Consider the following 26,738-nt stretch of genomic DNA (forward strand, 5'->3'; position numbering starts at 1 on the left):
CGTGGAGCAGGGCTCCACCCCGGGCCCAGCTCTGCCTTGGAACCCCTCTACGCCCTTCCCCCATGTCTAACCACGCTGCTACCCCATCGGTGGGTGACTCGGCGCGGCCTCATCGCAGTAGCAGGGCGATACCACGGCAGCAGCCTCTCGGGGGGAGTCCCAGGGGTGGACTCCCGGGACTCCTGCCTCCTCTCTGTGTTTCCCTACAGCGGAGGCGCAGCGGCCCTGGCCAACTTTGTACGAAGGAACCCGACACAGCGGAGACTCTGGGCCTGGAAGTGGGTCCTGCCCGGCCATGCAAAGGTAAGGGTGGTGCAGTAGGCTGCTGTGGGGTCACGGGGCACAGGGGTCCCACTGCTGCCTTTGCTGTTCCTGCGGCCGCTGCTGCCACCACCACCCATGTCTCCCCACTGCAGCTGATGTGATGGCAGCAGCCACTCTGGAATCCTTGCCGCTGCCATCATTAGGAGGTTGTATTTTCCCAAAAACGTATCCCTTTCCTTCTAGGTGTTCTAGATTGTATGCATAAAGGTGTTCCTAGCAGTCTCTGCAGGTTCCTTGTAATTTTGTGGTGTTGGTGGTTATTCTTGCTTGTGTTTATTTGGATCGTCTCTCTTTTTTTCTTTATGAATCTAGCTAGTGGTATATATTACTTATTCTTTCAAAAAAACAAACTTTTGTTTTTGTTTATTTTTTGGTCTGGACTTTCACATCTCAATTTCATTCAGTTCTGCTCTGAGTTTGGTTATTTCTTTTCTTCTGCTACTTTCGGTATTGGTTTGCTCTTAGTTTCCGGGTTCCTGTAGGTGCAATGTTAGGTTGTTAATATGAGACCTTTCTAACTTCTTGGTGTAGGTATTTAGCATTATAAACTTTCTTAGTACTGCTTTAGCTGTGTCTCAAAGATTCTGATATGTTGTGTCTTTGTATCTCTGTTTTCATTTGTTTCAAAGACTTTTTTTAAAAACTTCTGCCTTAATTTCATTCTTTACTCTGTTTCAGGGGCAGGTCATTTAACTTCCATGTAATTGTAGGGTTTTGATAGGGCTTTTTGGCATTAATTTATATTTGTATTGTGCTGTGGCCCAACGGTGTGGGTGGTATGATTTTGGTTTTCTTATATTTATTGAGAATTGCTTTATGGCTGAGTAAAGCCTGTGGTCAATCATACAATATGTGCCATCTGCAGACAAGAAGAATGTATATTCTGTTGTTGGATAGATGTCTGTTAGGTACATTTAGTCAAGTGTCGAGTTTAAGTCCTGAGTGTCTTGCCTTGATGATCTGACACTATCAGCGTGGTGTTGAAGCCTTTCACTAATATTATATGGTTATGTAAGTATCTTTGTCGGTCAGTAAGAACTTGTTTTATAGATTTAGGTGCTCTAAAGTTGGGTGCATATGTATTTAGAATAGTTAAATCATCTTGTTGAACTGAACCTTTTATCATTGTATATTATTCTTTGTCCTTTTGATTGTTGGTTTAAAGTCTCTTTTGTCTGAAATAAGAATAGCAACTTCCGCTTTTGTTGTTGTTGTTGTTCTCTATTTGCTTGATATATATTTCTCCATCTCTTTACTTTGAGACTATGAGTGTTGTTGCATATGAGATGAGTATCTTGAAGTTTGAAGGCAGCAGAGTCTTCTTGCTTCTCTATCCAACTTGCCAGTCTGTGCCTTTTAAGTTGCTCATTTAGCCCATTTGTATTCCAGATCAAAATTCATATGTGAAGATTTGATCCTGTAATTGTGCTGTTAGATGGTTATTATGTAAACTTGATTATGTAATTGATTTATAGTGCCAATGTTCTGTGTATTTTGGTATGTTTTTGTGGTAGCTGGTATGTCTTTTGTTTCCATGTTTAGCACTCCCTTAAGGACCTCTAAGAAGGCAAGTCTGATGAGAATGAATTCCTTTAGTATTTCCTTTTCTGAAAAGGATTTTATCTGTTCATCACTTATGAAGTGGTTTGGATATGACATTCTTGGTTGGAATTTTCTTTCTTTAAGAATACAGAATATAGGCCCTCAATCTCTTCTGACTTATAAGATTTCTGCTGAATAGTTCACTACTAGCCTGGTGAGGTTCCCTTTGTACATGACCTGCCCCTTTCACTAGCTGTCTTTAAGAATTCTTATTTCACGTTGACCTTGGAGATCCTCTTTCATTCTATATTTCGGGAATTGTTGTCTTATGTAATTTGTGTGTTGACTTCTCTAGCAAGGTTGAGAAAATTTTTATTGACAGTATCCTCAGATTTGTTTTCCAAGTTAATTGCCTCTCTCTATCTCTTTTAGAAATTCCAGTGAGTCACAGGTTTGGTGTCTATATAATCCCATATTTCTTGGAGGTTTTGTTTATTATTTAAAATTCCTTTTTAAAATTTTTGTCTGCCTGCTTTGATTCAAAGGAACAGTCTTCTATCTCTGATATTCTTTTCTCAGTTTGGTCTATTCTATTATTAATGTTTCCCATTGTATTATGAAATTCCTTTAGTGAATTTTTTATTTCTAGAAGTTCAGTTTTGTTCTTTCTCAATGTGTCTATGTTTTCTTTCTGCTCTTTATCAGTTTTACTATTTTCCTTAGATTGGGTTTCAACCTTTTTCTATGTTTCATTGAATTTCCTTCACATCTAGATTCTGAATTCTATGTCTGTCATTTCAACAATTTCAATCTGGTAAAGAACCACTGCTGGCAAGCTAGTTAGGTCATTTGCAGGCAAGAAGACACTGGCTTTTAGAGTTGCCAGTATTCTTGAGCTGTTTCTTTCTCATCTGTGATGGCTAATGTTTCTTTAATCTTTGAAATTCCTTTTCTTTGGACGGTGCTTCTTGCTTTTATATTCTTTGTTGTCCTTGAGGTTTTGACTCTAGTGTAAATTTGGGTTTATTAGATTGTTTTCCTTTTTGGATGGTTTTAGGGCACCAAGGCTTAATTCAGCACTCCAGGGCTATGTGCTCTGTCTCTAGGGAGCTAGAACAAGACCCTTTACTTTGCTTTCTGGCCCCTTGAGGTCAAGCACCTGCTCTGCTGGAGGTGCTGATGTGTTCCCAGACTACTGGCAACAACATTCCAATCAGGGATGCTGGCAAAAGTGCTTCAGTGGGGCACTGGAGATGACATGAGAGAGTGTAATCCAACAGGGAAGCAGGGGGCCAGAGGTACATATGTAGTGATGGGGCAGCCACATGCATCCACTTGCTCATAGGGTAGCAGGAGTAGGCTGCAGGTTACTGGGCACTGGTGGGAGAAGGCTGAAAGTGAATCTGCACCAGTAACGATCCATATGCAAAAGCAAAACCTGGGCTAAAAACTGGAAGTTAGGGGCTGCTGGTTAAAGAACTATGACAGCAGCTGCTGGCAAGTGCTTCAGTAGGGCAACTGAGGCTGTGCCCTAAGTGAGTGTGGCTATGCAGGGGCCCTAGTAGAAGCCAGCACAGGGAGGAGCCATCAGATCAGACTGGCCCCGGCCCATGTGCAAGACAGACCTGCTTTCTCCAGACCTGGGAGCTAACAAAAGCTAAAGCCACCTAGAGAAATATGGAAAGCCTTGGGGGATGGGCACCTATGGCCGTGTTCCACTGCAGCTATTCCTGTGCCAAACCCTCTGGGTTCCACACAGAGTAGAGTACTGTCTCTGCCAATTCTCTGGGAAGTTCTCCCTGCCAACTAAAACGTCTCTGGGAGTCATGGAGTCTCCTGCAGCTAGGATCCTGGAGGTCCATGGTAAGAGGGGGCTGTTCATGCCTGTTTCACTCACTCCTTCTCTAGGAACTGTGCAGGGCCAGGAATGAGTCATGGTGCTCAACAACCCTATTCAGAATTCCTAGCTTCCTCCCCCTGTAGCTCTAGTATCTGCATTCTCCCTCTATTCACTCTGAATGCCTTTTATCCAAAGATCTTCTTGGAGTGTGCCAGTCTGCTTGATATTCTTATCTTTTTTAGTGGGAGAAGCTCTTCCAGATTTCATCTAGTCAATCATCTTGGCTCTAATCCATAACTACTTTAAATGTATGTAATGTACACATATTAATCTAAAGGCAAAAATTGGCAGAGTGTATAAAAACTGAACTTAGCTGTATGCTGTTCAAAAGACACACTTCAAACAAAATGACAATGATACATTGAGAGTAAAAGGGTAGCAAAAAATATGTAATGCAAACAATCAGTAGAAACTAGGAGTGGTTATATCAATATACTTCAGTGGAAAAAAATTACAAGGGGCATTATATAATGATAAAAGGACTAATCTGTTAAGAAGATAAAGCAATTCTGAATTCCAAATAGCAAACAGCAGAACTTCAAAATACATGAAATGAAAACCAGTAAAGCTGAAGTAGGAACGGACAAATCAATAGTTACAGTTGAGCATGTTTACAAACCACTCTCAGGCAATTGCTAGAATTGTTAGACAGAAAACAAGAAAGGATATAAAAGAACTGAACAACATTATTGGTCAAGAGGATGTAATAAAAATACAGAGAGTAATCCACCTACAAAGAAGAATACACAGCCTGCTGAAGTGCTCATGAAACATTAACAAGATAGAACAAGATGAACCATAAGAAATGTAAAAGAATTGCAATTATGTAGAGTATGATCTTTGACTAAAATGGAATAAAACTAGAAATCAGTAACAAAAAGAAAACATAAAAATCCTCAAACACTTAGAAATTAAATCATACACTTCAAAATCTTGCAGTAAATGAGGAAATTTCAAATAAAATAAAAATATGCATAGCATTGAGTGCAATTGAAAGCATGACATATCAAAATGTGTGGGATGCAACTAAAGCTTTACTGAGGAAAAGTATTTACAACACTAAATGCTTATTTTAGAAAGTAGGAAAGAAACAAATCAATAATATCAGTTCCTGCTTAAAGAGATTAGAAAAAGGAGAGTAAAATAAACCCAAAGCTAGTAGATGGAGAGAAATAATAGAGAAAAAAAGCAGTAATCTATGACACTAAAAACAGATAACAGAAATAATTGATAAAACAAAAAAACTAGCTTTAAAAAAACAATAAAATTCATATACTTATGACAAGACTGACAAAGATAAGAGAGAGAAGACACAAATAACTGAGATCAGGAACAAAACGGTATCAGAACAAATCCTGCAGCCATTAAAATAATAATGAGTATAATATGAACAACTTTTCATTCATAAAGTCAACAACTTAAGAAAGTTTCTCACACATCACAAATGATCAAAAGTCAGATAAGAAAAAACACATAATCTGCATAGCACTGTAACTATTAAAGCAATAGAATTTGAAATATAAAATTTCCCCCAAAGCAGATAAGCATGAACAAGTGTTTCACCAAGGACTTATACCAAATATTCAAATAAGAGCTCACATCCTTAAGTTCAGTTTTTACAGAAGGCCTGACGATCTATGAAGAGTTGGGAAATAAAAGTAGCAAGAGTGTGCTGAGATTTTTGATTCTGTTGCTGCTCAAGTTCGGAAAACTTGAATATATAAACTCAGACTAAAACTTAATTTTTAATGGAAATATTTCAATGTAGCTCAGTTTTCATGGTCACAAGTAAATGACTTCTGAAGATTTACATACAATGTGAGTGGGTATAGATTGTTGCAAGTATTTGGTTAAACAAACGAAAAAAAAATTTTTTAATAAACTATGTGAGTGGGTAAAGGGATAGGGTCACACTAAAAAACTGACTTGGAGTCTGGAGTATACCTTGCAATTGTTCTCCCAGAAAGACTTAGGAAGAAGATCAGTTGGTAGATGTGTTTTCACAATCCGGGGTGATGGATTCTTCTCTAATTGTTCTATACCTAGAAATTTAGTTAAGTATACAGAAATATTAGAGTCTCCAGAAAGGCTACGTTTCCTTATTTTGCCAATCAGTTTTTCAAGATATTTTTTAGCATTATGTAATGCAGCTAAATTCTGAACCAATTACAGGCATTTCACCACATTACTAGAGTCTGTATTGTGTAACATTCAAGGCTACACATTCTGAGGTTAGTCACCATGAATTCAAATGCAGACTCTATCACTTAAGCATTGTGAGACACTTTGAAAGTATCTCAGAATCTCTGTACTTCAGTTTCCCCATCTCCAAAACGAGAGATAATAATACCCTCTTAAATAATTTGGAGTTTTATTGTACCTGTGCAATAAATGACTTTTTAAATGTTTTGTACCTGTCCAATAAATGACTTTTTAAATGTTTTCTTCATGCCAAAGAGATAATCAATAACTAGTAAGTCTAAAACTGGCTATTGTGTTGTACCAGGTACTGTAGCATAGATGACATTAAATTTGAGTGTAATATCAGCTGTTGTATCTATATTTTCATTATATTCTATATGTGTCATATGTCTCTCCATATATGTATGGACAGGAAAAATGTGTAATCTTTAGTTATTAGCTTAGCTCTTTAAAGTCATACAACAAATATATGGTAGAACTTGGTTTCAAATTAAGGTCTTAAGAGAGATGATACATAAACTTCTTATGCATTACTTTTTGTTCCACAGTATTACTTATACGCAGTCTAAACTCTGGAATACCTGATAATCTTAAATCATCTTGCCATCGCTGAATACAAAGGCAAACCCACGTAAAATTGCATCTGACTCACTCATTGAAAGCAATACTTTGTTTTAAATGTTCACAATAATTCACTGCATATGCTAAGAAGTCATTCAGCCTATTACAACATTTTTCTTTTAATGTTCTATAAAACACATTTTGACTTAGTAAATTTTTAAATTATTTGTTTGTTTACTGTATGTCCTCATGTCCCTTCCCCAACCTCACTCCTAAACATAGACTAAAATGGAGATTTCATAAGAACAGAGATGTAACTTATTTGTTCATAAATAAATGTCCATAGAGAACAGTGACTAGCACATGGTCAGTATGAAGAAGACTATTTAATGTCAGTAGAGACAGGTTTGGCAGACAGGAAATTAAAAACTGTGGAAATCCAAGTTAAATTTGAATTATCAGATAAATAGCAGGTTGTTTTTAGCATGAATATTTCCCATACAACATTTGAAAAGTGCTTGTATACTTAATAAAATTGATATTTATCTGAATTTCAAATTAATTAATTGTCCTGTATTTTATTTGCAAATATAAATGACTGTAAACATAAATTACCGTACAACTCCACCAGGGATTTTACTATGCCTCTACTGATCTAGCAACTACAGTCACTTTACCCAGCATATAAAAATGAGAAATTGTAATCTTCCACAACTCGTTATTACTTAATGGCCATGACATGAACTTATGTCTGTTTCTTTTAAGAAGTTTTTCTCACATCTGTTGTTCCCTGTTCCGCATTCAGCTTCCCTGAAAGAGTTCTCAATTTCCCCTGTTTTGCAATCATTTTGCCAAGTGAGTCTTCTAAATGAACCCTTTATATCCACAAGTATGAGTGTTAGCAATGTATAAAGACAATAAAACTATCTATATTCACTCTCTAGAGTAGATTTATTTATTTATTTATTATTTGAGACAGAGTCTCGCTCTGTCCCCCAGGCTGGAGTGCAGTGGTGCAATCTCGGCTCACTGGAAGCTCTGCCTCCCAGGTTCAGGCCATTCTCCTGCCTCAGCCTCCTGAGTAGCTGGGACTACAGGTACCCGCCACAACGCCTAGCTAATTTTTTGTATATTTTAGTAGAGATGGGGTTTCACCATGTTAGCCAGGACGGTCTCAATCTCCTGACCTTGTGATCCACCTGCTTGGGCCTCCCAAAGTGCTGGGATTACAGGCGTGAGTCACTGTGCCCGGTCTAGAGTAGATTTAAATGATGCAGTTTACCCTCATCCACCTGCTGAACTCCAGCCATTCACTGTCAGGCAAAGCTGCATAGCCTCCCTCTCTATCCCCAATCCTGCCTTCCATCTGTTATCTTTTACTCCCACGTCTCTGATTACTTTGGTTCTGTCACTTTTTCATTTCATACTTTCTATGGCTCTGAAGTCTTGCCTCACTCGAACTCATTTGGGTTCCTTGCTCCCAGCATAATCCCTCAGTTCCAAGCTTTCCAAGGATAGACATGTTTAAGAACATCAAGCCATAACATGGGCACGTTTAAGAACATCTCATCATAACCATTTGCTTTAAGAATCTTTGCAGTTTGCATTTTAAGTCCTTGACAAATGTAAGAGTAACAACTTTGTGAGAGTAACGGATTTGCTTTGTAATGCTAAGTAAAAAATGTTGAGTATTTATACTTGAATTTTAAGTTGAAATCTTGCTAAATTTCTAATTTTCTTTTTAAAATTTTTTTAGAGACAGAGTCTTGCTCTGTCGCCCAGGCTGGAGTACAGTGGTGGAATCATTGCTAAGTTTCTATGTAGTTTTGAAACATTTAAAATGACTAAGATTTGCTGTATTTATGAGCTTAATTTATTGGAGTATAAGTACTTGGGAAGGTTTGTCTTGGTCAGATAAAGTAAGTACTCAAGGAAATGAAATATACTAATTATATAAATGCCACTCAAGTGTTTAAAGGAGCTTAATTAAATATAACTTGGATCAAATATTAAACTCTTTTTGTTGTATAAGTAAAATAATAATATTTATAAGCTGAACTTAATGGCTTAGGAAAGAACTGGGATTTTAGATTTGTAACTCTGAAAAATTGAATCTATTTTTTAAACAAAATGAAACAAAACAAAAATTGGCATTTGCTCTCTGACTTCTGGCAATGACATAGAAGGACTGACATCCTGCCAGTTGATCCGTCTCTGCCTATGTAAGTAACTAGTTCAGTCAGTCTGCTGAGGGGCACCTCCATTACAGAAGAGGATTTGGATATTTCTCTTTACATTGTCATACAGGTCTATCACGATCCTACTACTTATTTTTATCCCAGGATTCTAGCAGCATTAGACAGTCAAGCTTCACTTCTTGAATACCCCTCTCATTTATCTACAGGACACCATACTCTTCCATTCCCTCTTAGCTCATTTTTTTTCAGTTTCCTTTGCTAGCCGCTCTTTCTCTACCTAACTTCTGCATGTTGATGTTTTTCACAGCTCAGTCCTTCTCTTCTCATATTACTCCACAGGCTTTCCCTTGGCAATCACATTGATTCCAATGTCCAATTATGCTGAGCATTGCCTAATGAATATATTTTAATAAGCTCCAAATACCATCATTTTAATTCACTATAATTTTAACTGATTATAATATCCAATGGCATCTCAAGGTTACCATTTCACAACTCAAATATTAATAACCCTACACCAAAATGTGTTCCTCTCCAAGTACTTTTCCTTGCAAGCAAATGGTTCCACAGTCCACTTGCTTGATGAAATAAAATTGTGTCATTCTTGATTCTTTCATTTCCTTCATATTTCCTTGACAGTCCATCAACAAGTCAAAAATATATCTTCTCTAGCATCCTCAATTCTGCCTCCACCAAGCAACTTGTGGAATCTTTGTATTTAAAACAACAACAAAAAACAAAAACCCTATAATTTTTCTTTGCATAAAACCCTTCAATGTCTTCCTCAATGTTCTTGGAATAAAATGAGAAAATATTTTAAGAATTACAAGTCCTACATGATCTATCCTAGCCTAATTTCCAATTGTTTTGCATCCCACTTTTTCCTTCTTTCATGGATCATTTTAGTCCCCAGGCTACATCAAGATCTTCCTAGAATATGCTTTCCAGGACTATATCCTGGGATATTCTTTACCCAAGTATGTACTTTTTAAACTCAATTGGGAGTAGATACCCCTTGTTAAATTTAGACTAAAGTTGTCATCTTACACATTTTAAGTTTGGCTTAAAGGTTTCTCTATACATAGTGAATTGTAACCTAACTGGATATGTAAACATATTACATTCTACCTTGTGCCAATCACCAAGTTTTGGCCAATGGAAGGTGGCCAACTCTTCAAACTGTGTTCAAATAAGTCAAACACTAAACTGTAACTAAGCCAGCTGTTTCTATATCTCAATTCTGTTTTCTGTGTGTCACATTCCTTCCTTCCGTAAACCATGTAGCTGTTCTGGAATCTCTGAGGCTATTTTGGCTCAAGAGGCTGCCTGATTTGTGAATTGTCCTTTGCTCAATTAAACTTGTTTACTTTAATTTGTCTAAGTTTTTTTCCTTTATTACCCATTTAAAGTAAGCTTTCCTATCATTCACTTCCACAGAACCCTATTCTTTGGCTGTGCAAGACTACTAACATTGACATACTGTTATTTACTTTTTAACATCACAATATTACTGTAAGCTCCCTATGATACAATATATAATTTCTAATCATTATGTATCTATACCATAGCACAGTGAATAATTCTTTACAAGCATTCCATAAATACTTGTAGAAGAAAAATTAATAGTATTAGTGAATTCTACGTTTTAAGAAAAGTTGCTCCTTGTTTATTAATTACAACAATGTCCTAAATTAGGAACTTACTGATCTAATCTGACAAATTCTACCCAACAAAAGTCAATAAGACAGAGAAAGTATTGTTTATTTTATCAATCAAATTTGTAATTGTTTTGTACAGTAAGACTCTCATCTTTGATATCATACCTGGATACACAACAGACAAAAATAAAGTTTCTTCATATTCCTCAGTTTTACATTGTTTTCCAGCTTCCATTTTATGTCATCAAATCTACTCCAGTTTCAGTGAAAGTCACACATACAATAATGCATATGCTGTATAAATAATATTACAAAATAATAATTCCAAGTGGGTTAAATTTACCTGATGTTCTTAATCCAGGGAGAGTCATTTCCAACATTGGAACTTTTTCGGTAATAAAACCTCGCTTACATTTTTCAATATCTCCATCATTTAGAATCATGTCTGTAATTTCACTAACCCAAGTAGTACCTGTGACAAAAGGCAACATTTTCAAAATAATTACCCAAATTGCACAGGAGAAGGGAGAAGAATCTATTGGAAACACTACCATTTTAACACATTCTATTACAAACTTAATTCCCCTTTCTATGCCCCAAATGCCAATTTTAATATACTAAAATAGGTGACCGCACTAAATGAATATTAACTTTATTTAGAATGATAATTATTTTATGGACAAGTTGATTTCCAGGAAACAAAAATCGAGGTCGGACTTGAATTTGTCAGGCCACAGAACTCACCTGATTTAGGATAAGTGGCTATCACAATGTCATCTGGTCTGCTATGGAACTGTTCAATTTTTTCCCAGTTGTTCACAAAAGCACAGGTCATGGGACAACCATGGACCAACTTCAGATCTTTTCGCAGAATATCTTTTGGGGAAAGCATTTTAATACCAGATTGTACAAATATATAATAGATTGACAGTCGTTCTGGAGAAATATAGAGAATAAAAATCAGAATCTGAGTAACTAATGTTGGTCTTAAGACACCGCAATTTGTCACAAAGTAAAATTGGCCTTTTACATTCTGGGCACATGGAGATCTAAGTACAAAGGGCGTATTTTGTGGGCATTAGGTGCAGTAGATTGCAAGAGCAGTAACTGGCTCCATGACAAGCAGGACAAAGGTCTCTAGTGGATGTTTTGGAAATAAATGAAACTGCATCTCTTTCTTTGAGTTAAAATGCATGTTTCACAGAAATATGCCAAAAACAATCTGAACAATCTGGACTTAAGGCAAAATAAATCCACCGTTCATTATTAAGACTTCAGCTATACTTCATTTTTCCTTAAAGAAAATTTGCTGTCATTCTGACCTTTGATCTTCAGTTTGTAATTCATCTTCTTTCTTTGTCTGCTTCTAAGATTATTTTCTTTATCACTTATTTGGAGCAAGTGGATTATAATGTTGCTAGGTGTGGTTATTTTCGTGTGTGTGTGTGTGTGTGCGCACTCACATGCACATTTTAGCTTTATAGAGCTTCTTGGAATTGTGAGTTTATGGTTTCCATCAAATTTGGATAATTTTCAGCCATTATTTCTTCAAATATTTTTTCTATCTCTCTCTCCTTCTGAGACTATAATTACATGTATATTAGGCCATATGAAGTTGCCCACAGCTGAGAGATTATCTATTTAGTTTTTTAAAAAGCTTTTCTGTGTGTTTCATTTGGGATATTCTCTCTCACTATGTCTCTGTAATTACTAACCTTTTCTTCTGCAATGCTTAATCTGTCCTTACTTCTTTCCAATATGTTTTATCTTGGGCTTTGTAGTTTTAGTCTCTGAGTGTTCAATTTCAATATGCTTATATTTTTTATTCTCAATTTTTTAAGCATACTAAATACAGTTCTAATGATTTTTTATCTTTGTTAACAGTAACATCTGCGTAGTTCTATGTTGTTTTCAGTTGATTGGGTTTTTTTCTCATTATGGTAGTCTTTTTTCTCTTTGTTTACATGTCTGATAATTTTTTTATTGGATGCTTGGTGCTCCTGTTACTTCTGCTTGCTTAGAAACTGTCATTGATAATTTTTTTCGTCAACCTGACTGTGCCATGGGGTCCCCAGACATTTGGCCAAACACTATTCAGAGTGTTTCTGTATTGGTGTTTTAGGACTAGATTAATATTTAAATTAGTAGACTGAGTGATTATCCTACCTAAGGGGGTGATCTTCATCCAATTAGTTGAAGTCTGAGTAGAGCAAAAAGCGTGATGCTCCTAGGAGTGTTCCTTCTACCTAACTGCCTTTGAGCTTTAACGAAAACATCATTGTTTTTTGTTTGTTTGTTTATTCCTACTTGCAGATTCAAACGGAAACATTGCTCTTCCTGGATCTCCAGCCTGCCAGCCTTTTGACTAGAGCTAAACCATCAGCTCTCCTGGGTCTCCAGTTTGCCTGCTCACCCTACATATCCTGGAATATGCCTGCATACCTACCTCTAAAATAATGTCATATATGCATGTGTTCAAAGGCAGTCAGACAGGAAGAATTCCTCTTTACCTCCAGGAGAGTCACCCTTTTGGTTCTATTCAGCCTTCAACTGATTGCATAAGCCCCATCCGCATTAGGGAAGGCAATCTGCTGTACTCAATCTACCAACTAAAATTTTAATCTCATCTAAAAACACCCTCACAGACACACACACACACACAGACACACAGACACACACACACACAGACACATACATGCACATTAAGTAATGTTTGATCAAATATCTGGGTTTCCCGTGGCCCCATCAATTGAACACATAAAATTAGCATCACAAAGATCTACTCATTATTTATTTTTTCCATTTCATTTCCACTGAACTTTGTAAGTAAAACCATAGCCTTGCTTTTAATAATGGTTTTCATTTTACATCAATTTTATTTTATTTTACAATTTATAGATTCCTTCATAATCGATGTTCCATTTATTTCTTAAGACCTGTTAATTTAATAACATAGAACACGTTTACTATTGTATGGATAGAAAGAATTTGAACTAATTGCAGCATAAATTGTATAATATCTTAGAGGAAATTGTATTGCTTCTAGTAAAATAACTTTAAAAATTGCCAATCAAAAGTTCTTAATTGATTAAGCATAACAGTTTCTGGTAAATATTTTGTAAGTAATTTGTGAACCCACAAACAAAACTCACTAACTTAACAGCTAGCTGGAGGTTAAACTAGTTTACCTAACATTAATTTGTACAGAAAGAGGTATGCGTTTGACTAGGAAGAACATGTTATGATAACAGCCTTGTATTTCAAAGCCAACTCCTCCACCATCACTACCCTCATCAACACACACACACACACACACACACACACACACACAAATCTAGGAGGAAGAAATTTGGGCAAACATTTTTTCATTTTATATTGTAAGACATGTATTACATGCGATATTTTTATACACTATCATTCATATGTTTCACACAAAAATGCTGTGTTATTTTGTTTTTCCAGTAAATGTCATTATTCAACAATAGGTTTGTCCTGAAACATGTAGCATCTTATGCTACAAATAGAGTGAAAATTAATAAAAATATCTTGAATTTTGCATTTTCATACTGTTTATTGAGTAATGGAGTTGTAGGCCTCAGAAATCTGGAATAGAAGATATTAATGGAGGAGCAGTCTCAAAATAGATTAGACACAGACAAGTTTAGAGCATTTGAGGCCCTGGGGCAAGGATCCCAATGACAGCTGAGTGAATGGAGCCTTTTAGGAAAATTATATTAAATATTTATCTTCTACATGCTTCTTAGTTATCCTCCATTTCCAGTAAAATGTCAGGTAGTCTTTGTAATATTTCGTTAGTGGAGATAGTCTTGTGGAAAATATTCTCCAGCATGAAATACTGTGGAACATGTTAGCAGCTCAAGAAAGGAACAATTAATGTGGATGGTCAAGGAGTCAGCAGAAGGAGGAATTTGAAAGAAAAGAAAGTAAGTCTGTAAGTAGTGTACTTGGGATGAAGTTTGCATTGAATAAATTGAATGAAGAAATGAATGAATGATGAGATTTCCACTTCTCACCCAGAATTTTTTGATATCTCGAGAATGGTGCCCCTTCTCTGTTTGGATATAAAGGAATGAGTGCCCACAGGAGTCAACATAGTACATTCAGATATCAGACTTGATTTCCACAGGATAAATGAAATAGCTCTTTCTGAAACATTTTATTTTTTTTATTTTTTATTTTTTTAATCTATTTTTATTTTTATTTATTTTTATTTTTTTTTAATTTATTTGTTATTATTATACTTTAAGTTGTAGGGTACATGTGCATAACGTGCAGGTTTGTTACATATGTATACTTGTGCCATGTTGGTGTGCTGCACCCATCAACTCGTCCATCATTCTCAGCAAACTATCACAAGAACAGAAAACCAAACACCGCATATTCTCACTCATAGGTGGGAACTGAACAATGAGATCACTTGGACTCAGGAAGGGGAACATCACACACCGGGGCCTATCATGGGGAGGGGGGAGGGGGGAGGGATTGCATTGGGAGTTATACCTGATGAAACATTTTATTTTATTAACTTCTTAACAAGTTGTTTCTTCCCAAATTATCTAAAGGTAAAAATCAATGGTACACCTCATTTCAAAAATTGTCTATTCTGAATTAATTGAGAAAAATAAATGAGTCTCTATTCATTGGCTCCAGAATGTAATGTTTAGTAGCAGTATAACTTTGCTTATCAACTCTTATAACGCATACATATTATGCAAAAGTGAAAGAATATTGATGGAGCCGATACCCTTTTCATACTGTCTACTAAAATTATATAGACAAATTTATTCCCCATGTAGCAAGTAGCTTATATTATATATTTATAGCATCATTTCTGGTTCCATTTCATGTCTTGGTTCATCCTTTGCCTCTTCTTTATTTGTTCATCTTAATTTAATTTGTTCTATTCTTTTATATGCATAAAATTGATTTACAATTTCTATTCAAATTACAGTCCATGTACAAGCCCCATGTGTTATTGGCCTTATCGGAGAGCTTGTTAGAAATGTAGAATCTCAGGCTTCAACCCAGAAGCAGAATCTACATTTTAGTAAGATCCTCAACTAATTTGTTTGCACTTAAAACTCGAGAAAATGACTTTAAACTACCTTTAATTATCTAATGATACAGGGTGCATGTAAATGATTTATCAAAATGAATTCAGAGTCTTTTAAAACAAATTATGTTGATTGTGCTTCTTCGTGTATATGATCTCTAATCATTACCTACCCTGAAAAGATCAGCCTTACTTTCATTCTGTGGATAAGATTAGGAAACAGATCTTCAGAGGCCCTGCTCAAAGAAGCACAGAAAAGGAGTGGCAACCCAGGGATAGACTTTAGTTTGTCCAGCTCTGTTTAGGTGATCATACTGAAAATTTACTGTAGGCCCAACCCAGAGTCAAAAATGTCTGTGATTTATCTCATTCAAACAAGAGTGTTTACAAATTGGAAGGGATTTTTGCTTTGACAATGAAAATCCCCTGTGACAAAAAGGTCAGGCTCTTTATGCTGTAAAAATGTTGCTGGAGAAGAATAGAATGAGTAAGAAGATGAAAATAAGGCAACTGATTGTGAATATATGCTAGTCACCTCTGGAAAGTGGATGTGTCCAATACAGGAAGCTACAGGGTATTAGGCATGAACTAGCATTACCTCGTTATGACCAGTGGATAAATGATGAGTTCTGAATTATATGGGGAGAAGGGTATGGAGAGGAGGACTGGAAGATATCAAATAATTGATATAATTAAACTAGATATGCTGAAAGATGATTTATGAATGACATTTGCTTTAAAATCTAAAAATTAGTTCATAAAATATTTTAAACTCTATTGGAAAGGAGCAGGCAATTTAAAGTAGTTGTAAATTATACATGGGATCTCAAGACTTCATATTTAAGATGAGCCATAGGCTGAAAATTAAAATGTCTAAAATTGACTTTAAGGAATATTAATGGAACAAAAGAGAAAAATAAAAAACAATGCCTGTTTTAGAAGAAACTGAGTCATTTAACATTAAAACTATATTTTTCTTTCAGTTAGAAAAAAACAATTTCTTCCATTTGTCATACCCTGACAAAGTTTAGCTCTATCTGATACACATCAAATCCAGCTACTTAAATAAATGTAGTAAATGACATATTTTATATTCTGGAATGCACCTTAAAGGTGTGTGTATGTGCATATGTCTGCATGCATGCATGTGAGTGGGACTGGATGAAAGATGGGAGCAGAGAAACGAAAACTTGAAAAAGATTTCTTTTTCCGTAAGTGGTATACAGTTTCATGAGAAGACCTCCATTCCTTGCATGCTTCAGTTCCACTAAATGTAGACAACTAAAATTGAACATTGAAAGCTTCAGAGATGTTAGACAGCATAAACAACAGTTTTCTATAAGAAAATTGGAATTATGCCAAAGACTTGCTAATTATAAAATATGTTCAAAACAGAAATTGTTCTAAGGCACACAATATTCTGTGGGGGTAGGACAAAACTTCAAAGAAAGAAATTGAAAAGCAAATTTTACCTCACAATTTAATCCCTTTGTTCAGTTTTCATTTTCAGCCAGTGAAGCTGTTGTAGAGTAACCATGGGAAATGGCAGTGGTTCCGGGAGGGAATGGGGAGCCCAGGAAGGCTCCTGGCGCCAGGAAAAAAAACAAGTTCAAGGTTTGATCTGAACGTAGCAATCACTGAGTTTACAGGCAGCTAAGATATAAAAAGGTTAAACTACCCACACCCACAATCTCACACACACACACACACACACACACACATACACGAGGCAAGCTCCACTGTTTCAACAGCTAGCAAAGCCAGGAAGACAGGAAATGGATCAGGGTGGTGGCCATAAGTCAGCACAGGCACAGGTTGTTTAGATTTTAAGCTGTCTGCAAGCTTCAAAGGGTCTGAGAAATGCAGAGGGAAAGAACATGAAGGGTTAGTGGATCAAAATTGTTGCTTCTCTATATCTTATAAGAATGTCTTCTAACAATTTTGGCCAACACAAAAATAAAAATTGGTTTTGCATGTTTGTGTGCATGTGTCAGTGTATGTTTCCATCTGGAATAAAAGTGAGTTTCTAATATCATTAAATATCAAACATATTAAAGATGAAATGATTTATTACTTTGGCACCTGAAACACAAATACTCTAATCATTTCCACAACTCTTGGCTTTTTCTTCTTTTGGTATGCACAATCACATAGACAAGAAATGACTGGAAATCAATCCATTTGTTAAGAGCGCTCGTCTCAAACTTACACACAACTACAACCACCAAGTTCTTGCCCCTGAGTTATACCTATGAAGGCCTGGGAAAGTCAGGAAGACCAGGGGGAAACTAGCACATTCCTTTAGACCATCAGTTTAACTTTTAAATTTATTAAAGAAATGTAAAGCGTGTTTTCTTCTTAAAAGATGCTGCCAACAGATTCCTAATCTTTGCCAGCCAGGGTTGTTTTATTTTCATTTTGTAAAGAGGGTGGAAGTGTATTACAGAGAATACAGAGAAAAGGGGTTTATGTGCACCTATTATAGTTGTATTTTTTTGCCCTTATGGGGAAGCACTATGCCTCCAAATGAATCAGGAACAGGCACATGGAGGGCACTGAGACTGTCATATGTCAATCTATCTCTGATTGAGAACCTGAAATGTTTGACTTTTCTGAGATGCCCTAGCTTAGAAAGTTAGCTTTCTAGACTAACTTGTTTATTTTCTAAATATGATTTTGTGATTTTATAAACTAGGATTTTCTTTTCTCCTTTTGATGACACATAAAGCCATTGGCTCCCACAGACCACCTCCCCTTCCTACCAGCCTTCATGCAGTCAACTGACACATTCCATAGACGTAGAGTCTGTATAGGTCAACTTTCTGCAGTAGTGAACTACTGAAAACAAAAGCTGAACAAATTATATTTTCATTTGAGTATATAAATCTGCTATTGAAAATTATTTTACAGTGTAAATTTACAACCAATTCAATAGGCAAGATAATAAAATACATTCAGACAGCCTGAAATCTGACAAATTTTGGAAATCTGAGGAATTGTACGTCAGGCTTCCTTAAGTAAACTTATCAGTGAACAAGGTGATTATTCTAACCCAGCCACAATTTGTGAAGATAGGAAAACACACTGAAGGCAGTGGGAGAGGACTAGTGAGCAAGAGGGTGGGCTATAGCACAAGTCCTGGGTTTTAAATCCCAAACACAATCATTAACCAGCCTTGTGAGAGGGACAGAAAATTTAGCCTCTCTGTGCCTCCATCGCCCCACTGGGAATAATAGCATCTTCTTTATACAGTTGTTCCAGTTTTCTCCTTTTTCTTTTGAATGTGAGAAAATACATATAACATAAAATTTACCATCTTAATGAGTTTTAAGTGCACGTTCAGCAGTGTTAAGTATATTCACACTACAGTGCAATCAATCTACAGAACTGTTTCATCTTGTACAACTGAAACTCTATACCCATTAAAGAACAACTTATTCTCCCTCTGATCCCTGGTAACCACCATGGTACTTCTGTTTCTATAAATTTGATTCCTCAAAATACCTCATAAATGTGTAATCAGAATGTATTTGTCCTTTTGTAACTGGCTTATTTCATGTAACATAATGTTCTTAAGGTACATTCATGTTGTAGCTTGCGTAAGATTGTTTTTTCCTTTTTAGGACTAAATATTTTACAGATACTATAATTCTTAAAAGTAATAAAAATAAAGTGGATACTTGGGTAGCTTCTACCTTTGGTTATTGTGAATAATGCTGCTATGAACAGGAGCATGCAAATTTTTTTATGAGATCTTGCTTGCTTTCATTTCCTTTGGATGTGTGCCAAGAAGTAGGATTACTGGTAATTATGTTTTTAACTTTTTATTATTATTATTATTATACTTTAAGTTCTAGGGTACATGTGAACAATGTGCAGGTTTGTTACATATGTATACATGTGCCATGTTGGTGTGCTACACCCATTAACTCGTCATTTACATTAGGTATATCTCCTAATGCTATCCCATTCCCCTCCGCACCCCTCCCCACAATAGGACCCCGTGTGTGATGTTCCCCTTCCTGTGTCCAAGTGATCTAATTGTTCAATTCTCACCTATGAGTGAGAACATGCAGTATTTGGCCATCAGTGACAGACTGGATTAAGAAAATGTGGCACATATACACCATGGAATACTATGCAGCCATAATAAAGGATGAGTTCATGTCCTTTGTAGGGACATGGATGCAGCTGGAAACCATCATTCTCAGCAAACTATTGCAAGAATGTTTTTAACTTTTTAAAGAAACCACCATACTGTTTTACTTGTCTATATCATTTTACATTCCCATCAACAATGCACAACAGTTCCCATTTGTCTACATATTTGTTTTGATTATTAAATGAGTTAATATAAATATTGTGCTTAGAACATATCCTATCCATCACATTCTTTCAAAGAAATTTAGTCATTATAATTAAAAGTTTGTTTAAAATATAGTGTTTATTGTTACGGAGATACAAATGAGCTGAAACCTTAGCATCTGTCCTGTGAGAAAGCCCTATAGCTGATTATTCTAGCAGCAGCATATGAGATACAATCTACAAAGCTTAAAGGAAACAGTAGAATTTTTTAAAAGTATATTTAATTTTCATGGGTCTATACTACATTATATGCTAATATCTATAGAGTATCTATGAAGTTTTAATACATGCATACAATATGTAATAATCTTTTGCAACCCAAAAGAGAGAATCAAGTTTAGAATGAATTTAAGGACAAGCAAATTCTAGCAAAAAATATGTTTAAATTACTTAATTCTTACTTGGTGTGAAATTTAAAATCATCTTGGAAGATGAGTTGTTATATCATAGAGTCATAGGGAAGAAAATGGTGAGGCTTCATGCTGCAGATATGGACCATGCTGTCTGGGCAGAAAAGAAAGATGTGTCGTTATGCAAGGACACTAGAAATTAGGTCAACTGCATATCTCAAATACATACAGCAAAAATAAAGCCCTAATGAAGAAATTTCTCTTACAATAATTAGGCTTTTGTTATTTTTGTTTACTTATTTGATTTCATTTAAAATGTAAAAGTAGTATCTGTGTGTGTGTACATGTGCAGAGATGTGTTAAAATCAAGCAACACTTTATAAAAAGGAATATAAATCCCGGTTGTTGTTATTTTCTTTTTAATGAGAATAACATTGAACACTTGCTGTACTACACTGATGTTAACTTAATAAGGTCTCCTTATTTGTGTGGAATTGTAGGGTTTATTCATGAGAAAAATAATCTTCCATCAGAGACTCTTGGAAACAAATTAATTTCTCTTTAGAAAATATACATATTGAGCTTTCATTAAAAAATAAAATTTCAATAAACTGCTGCAATGCACACCTACATGGTTTTATTTATATAAGAAAATAACCTGAGAACAAATTAAGAGATTTGAAAGAAGAAAATTGACTGCAGAAACTATAAGAAGCTCAAAATTAGATTTACAGTGTCACTTAAACAATGTTACTATCAACAATGTTCCCACGCTGGAAAAATATTATAAATATATCTAAAAAAAAACTAACAAACTGATTTATGTACAACCTTTCAGCAACATCAGGAAACTACCCAAAAGGCCTCCACCTGGTAGCTATGCATAGTCTTTGGCAAAATTGTGAAAATTGTGAACATTTATGTTTAGGGCTTCTTATAACAAATAAACCAGTGAAAACAATATTGCATTTTTAATCCATATATTCATAAAAGCCAGGGTTCTCAAGATATTGTGCTGACAAAGAAAGGAAGTGAAATTGATTGGGAGTTTAATCTGATGTTTATTATTCTTCAATTCATGCCAAATTTTTAAAATATACTTAGTGCAAAGGCATTTCCTTAACTGATTGAAACAGTTTAAAGACATTTTTCCCTTTATGTTTCTCATTTTAAAGCTGGTCTTTTAATTTTAGAGTAAATATAATAACACAGAAGGAAATATTACATAGATTTAAAGAAAAGATACAATGTTTCAAAAAATATTATTCTTGAACAGGTCATTTGAGCTATGCCCCTTAACTTTTCTTCTCTCCTTTCCTCGTGCCTACAGTCACATTTACTTTCATCTCTAATTAGAGAGATTATCTTCAATATTAACTTTGAACAGGGCTGACATTAAGTCTGGAGTTGCAAAAACACATGCCTATGAATAGGGTGACCCATCAGTTATCATCCGAACCAAGATATTTTGGGGAATAAAGAAGAGGCTATGAATAATTATGTGGTGACAAAAGATGTAAACTGGGCCTCAAACTGGGAGGATGGGTTACCCATACATTCATGGAACATTCATGAAACAGTTTGAGATTAAGAAAAGCAATAGCTCAAGCAAAACAATAAAGCAATAAACTGATACATGGTCTCCATTTTGGGAGAATAATATGGTAATAATATGGAGAGGCTAAAGTCCAGCATATTCTTTTATTATTATTATTATTTTCTTTCTTTTTTTTTTATTTTACTTTATGTTCTAGGGTACATGTGCACAACTGCAGGTTTGTTCCTTTTTTTTTTTTTTTTTTTTGAGACAGAGTCTCACTCTGTCCCCCAGGCCAGAGTGCGGTGGCGCCATGGCTCACTGCAAGCTCCGCCTCCCGGGTTCAGGCCATTCTCCTGTCTCAGCCTCCTGAGTAGCTGAGACTACAGGCGCCCGCCACCACGCCTGGCTATTTTTTTTTTTGTATTTTTTAGTAGAGACGGGGTTTCACACCATGTTAGCCAGGAAGGTCTTGATCTCCTGACCTCATGATCCGCCCGCCTCTGTCTCCCAAAGTGTTGGGATTACAGGCGTGAGCCACCGCGCCCGGCCATGTCCAGCATATTCTTGTCATGAAGACAACAGGGCAACATTTTAAAGATTTAGATTCTTCATGAGAAGTGTGCATACAGTAAGTGTTTAAGTGTTGATAACCAAGCACATGCACCAGACGAACACTTTTGTATGGCACATGACGAGGTGCAGTTTGCAAACTTTGACATAAGGTATTAGTCACATAAAAATTCTACTTAAATGTACATAGGTTACCTGGAAACCACGTTATTAATTAACTAATTAAACTCCAAATCAGTATTGAAAAGCAACCTAGAGAAGAGATTCTTAAATTTTAGAATGCTTCAGAATCACCTTGAAAAGCTTGATAAAATATGAATTCTGCTTCCCCCTGATACTCAGTGTTTTTGATTCAGTTGGTCTAGGGAGGAGTCTGAAAATTTGCAATTCCAACTTGTTCCCAAATGATGGTAAACTACCAGTTTGAGGACCATACTTAGAAGCACAAATAAAAAAAATCACTCTTGCTTCAAAGATTTCTACGGTTAATTCATTCATGAATCATTCTTTCATGTATTTGTTCATTCAGTTACCAAATTTACCAGCTCCGAGATACTACATTAGGAAAAAAAGGCATTAGGTTTGTCCCTCAACTCATAAATAATAATTTTCAACATCACTAAATTTCTAGGAATTTAAAAATATATATATTTAGAGTTGACTAAAAATGAGAAAGAATGTTTTTCCTAGTTTACTTTGTAATTTGAGGACATTTGTTTTACTTTTCTCATCTAGAGACATGCATTTTAATATTAGAATGTGTAAATTTTCCAAATGTATTGGTTCATTTACCAGCAAATTCTACATGCATTTTTTTTCCAGTTACCCCTCTTCTGAATGTGTGAGTTCAAAGAAGCAGACATTTTTTAATGCAGTTATTTGCATCCATATAAGTTCCTGTCCACAGGGTTATCATTTTTCTCTTGTGATAGAAACAATGGTAAGATTCACATCATTGACCTCCCTTGTTTCATCATAGCTCATCCACCTGAGAAGTCAGGGATTAGATTGAAGATGAATCTACTTGTCTCTCCGAAGTTGTGTTCCACTGACAGGTGTCACCAGAATGCTTTTTCTCATTTCCTTTTGCACAATTGAAGTCTCTCATCTGAATATTGATCTCCCTGTGTGCCCTGACTTATCTTTAATGAGGAAGAAGGATGGTAACAGCAAAGGGACATTGTTAGATAAAGTAATATCCAGAATAAACAAAATTTTGACATTAGAAAATAAGTGAAATATTCAAAAGTAGGCTCATAGAATTTGGATCTTCCTTCTTTAGATATGTTCAGAAGAAAAGGAATCTATTTGCTCAACACTAGCTCAGTGTCCTTTCATGGCAACACCTCTGACTTTTCCTCTTCATATACTGACTGTTTTCAAGATCCCACTTAGGGACACTATGTTGTGTGCTGTGATATGAAATTTACTTCCTGGAACTGTGAAGTGCACAATATGCACAATCATAAGTGCTGGTGTCAGAAGCTTGTGAACTAGAACTACTCCATCTTAAATAGGAACTAGGTAAAATAAGGCTGAGATCTACTGGGCTGCATTCCCAGACAGTTGAGGCATTCTAACTTACAGGATAAGATAGGAGGTTGGCACAAGACACAGGTCATAAAGACCTTGCTAACAAAACAGCATGAAATAAAGAAGCTGACTAAAACCCACCAAAACCAAGATGGTGATTGATGAGAGTGACTTCTGGTCATCCTCACTGCCGTGCACCCATCAGCACCATGACAGTTTACAAATGCCGTAGCAATGTCAGGAAGTTACCCTATATGGTCTAAAAAAGGTAGGCAGGAATAATCCACCCCTTGTTTAGCATATCATCAAGAAATAACCATAAAAATGGGCAACCAGCAGCCCCGAGGGCTGCCTATGGAGTAGCTACTCTTTTATTCCTTTACTTTCCTAATAAACTTCCTTTCACTTTACTCTATGGACTTGCCCTGAATTCTTTCTTGTGTGAGATCTAAGAACCCTTTCTCAGGGTCTGGATCAGGACCCCTATCCTGTAACATCTTCAGAAAGGACGATGCTAAGGAAATCTCTGACCCAAAGGCTAACTTTGAGTACCTGGTGGGATCTAGTAACATCTTTCTGGCAAGCCTTGAAGGGACAATACTGAGGAGACCCCGACCCAAAGGAAATAGACTGCAGCACTGATTAAATGATTTTGGGTAAGTGGGGTGGATGTACCCGGGTAAAAGATGGGACTGGGTTAAAGGCCCAACTTAAGGGAGTGAGAGTGTCTCCTAAGACAGAGTGGGTTAAAGGCTCATCTCAGTAAAAGGTAAGGAGGCTTCACCAACCTTGGGTTAGAGGCCCAACTTAGGAAGGTTAGAGTCCCTTCAAAAATTTCAGTGGTTAGAGGCCCCTCTCGGTAAACTCCCTCTCTATAAAGTCTTTCCGCTGAGAATGGGTTTGGCACGCTGGGATGTTAACTGCTGTTCTCTCTGGATTGATCTGCCTTGCGCTTTTTGCTGACAGCTATGAGTGACAGGATTAGGCATGCACAGGATCGTGGGACATGGGGAGCTTTTGCCTCCCTAAAAGGGAAAACTTGAGAGCTGATGGGACTGCTGGAAAAGATCCCTCTGTGACCAACAAGCAGCCAACTGAAATTTAAGCGTCACTGCAATGGGTAGGCCTTTCTCTGGCCTCCCTGAGTGCTTTGCCTACCCCACCCTGCCAAGGCAAAGCTTTACTGTCTCTCTTTTCCCTTTCTTTTCTTTCCTACTACTCAGGGTAACCTTCTTTCCCAGAGATCACATGTTGAAGCTCCTGGTCCGAGGTTGGATTAATAATGATGGGGGCCCAACTGGGGGCAAATTTGAGCCTTGCCAGCTTGATATTGGGTGCTAAGAAGAGTGGCTAATGTATGTGTTTTGTCACAGGTATCTTATTCTGGCCAGAAATGAAAGAGATAATTTTCCTTTGGGTTGTGACTCGGCCTCCAGGGCTGTGGTGCAACCAGAAGGGTGAGTAGGGTCAGTAGGACCCCAGAAGGGTCAGAGAAAGGGAACCCTGAAGCTTGGCATGCTGGTCAAAGGGTAAGAATTTCTTACCAGACAGACTTCTGGCGTGTGTGTGAGTGTATGTCTGTCTGTGTGTGTGTGTGTGTGTGTGTGTGTATAAAGTATATGTGGTGTCCCTCGGGTTCAGGGTTCAATTCCTGGCTTAGGGGATGATCCTTTGTCTTCTATGTATTATGAGTGTGATGTTTACATATGAACAAGCTTTAATTGGTTTAATAATAAAAGCTTAAATCAAAGATTTTGTCAGAAAAGTAAAAATGTGATGCCTTTTATTTAGCTCATGTGACTTAATTAATATTTGGGAAACAATGATACCTTTAAAGATTATCTTCAAAAATGTAAACTTTTGGTTTAAATTAGGCAGCTCAGATATTAGGTTTGCTAAATGCTTTAAAGTCATAAACTGCTTCTTTGACTCTTGAAAATTGTTCAATTTATTTCAGACCATTATATTCTAGATAAGGCTTGGGGACATAGGGAATTAGCCATGCCTCCTAGTTATGCAAAGAGATTTGTACATTAAAGAGATTTTATATAAGAAAGGATCTTGTATGGCACATTCTTGTCTTAAAGTAAAATAACTGGTTGTTTTAAAAAAGGGAATTTATGCAAGAAATGTTGTACAATTCAAGGTGATTAAGCCTCCTAAATGTTTAATTAAATGCCACTATGACTCTTAATTGTACAACCTGCCTGCTTTACAGCTAGGTAAGGCCTGGGACACATGGAGTTAAACACTAGAAAGAGTAGGCCTTATCTGTACTTCCGTATGCTGTCCTAGGCGCCATACCTAGTAGGTAATTAAAATCCTGAACTTAACAACTTTTCACTAAATGTAAAAGTCACTAAGAGCTCACAGTGTAACACGTAATTAAGACTACCAAAGAAACAGTTCTGCATGCAGGGCACGTAAGGAAAGTGAAGTGTGTTTTTGGTAAAAGATTATAAGAAGGCATGGGAATGTGGATTTCCTGCCTAAATTAAAAGGTTAAAGGATGGTTTTAGGTTAAATAGAATAAAGCTAAAGGTTTGCATAAGTTGTGGAAGGTTTATGAAAACAATTAATTGTAAAAGAAACTCTTTCTGTGAACATATTGGCTAAAGTTAAAGGGGTATTATTCAGTTTTTCTGTAAACTGAACATTAAAATAAAAGCATAACAGGTTTTTCTGAGAGCAAAAATCTGCTTATGATCTACTCTTTAACAAAAATTTCAAAGGTTTATAAAAAGTTTATGAGAATCTTACCTTATGGTCAAGCTGATTTAGCTTGGACAGATTTATCTATAAAGTTTTATTAAGAATTGAGTTTGACATAAATAATGTACTAATAGAACAGTGAAATTTGGCTTATTTGGCATAAAAATCATACAAGAAGCATTGTCAAATATGAAATGATGCTTGGCTTT

General features: G+C 36.1%; 1 protein-coding gene across 2 annotated transcripts in view; it reads right to left on the reverse strand.

The window, feature by feature from the left end:
- Positions 1-17,433, reverse strand: part of SULT1B1 (sulfotransferase family 1B member 1) — a 37,286-nt gene extending 19,853 nt beyond the window's left edge. Inside the window, exons 1-4 of one of the 2 annotated variants that reach the window (XM_003898816.4) lie at positions 16,932-17,433; positions 11,130-11,321; positions 10,729-10,857; positions 5,711-5,808 (exon numbers count right to left, since the gene is read on the reverse strand). In XM_003898816.4, the coding sequence (XP_003898865.1) occupies positions 5,711-5,808; positions 10,729-10,857; positions 11,130-11,277 (375 nt within the window). In that variant the 5' untranslated portion in view covers positions 11,278-11,321; positions 16,932-17,433. Of the gene's footprint in view, positions 1-5,710; positions 5,809-10,728; positions 10,858-11,129; positions 12,151-16,931 lie in introns of those variants that run through there. The other variant, XM_021938571.2, reaches the window with a different exon arrangement.
- Positions 17,434-26,738: the final 9,305 nt, after the last annotated feature.

The sequence above is a fragment of the Papio anubis genome, chromosome 3 (assembly GCF_008728515.1).
Source record: "Papio anubis isolate 15944 chromosome 3, Panubis1.0, whole genome shotgun sequence".
NCBI classification, from domain to species: Eukaryota; Metazoa; Chordata; class Mammalia; order Primates; family Cercopithecidae; genus Papio; species Papio anubis.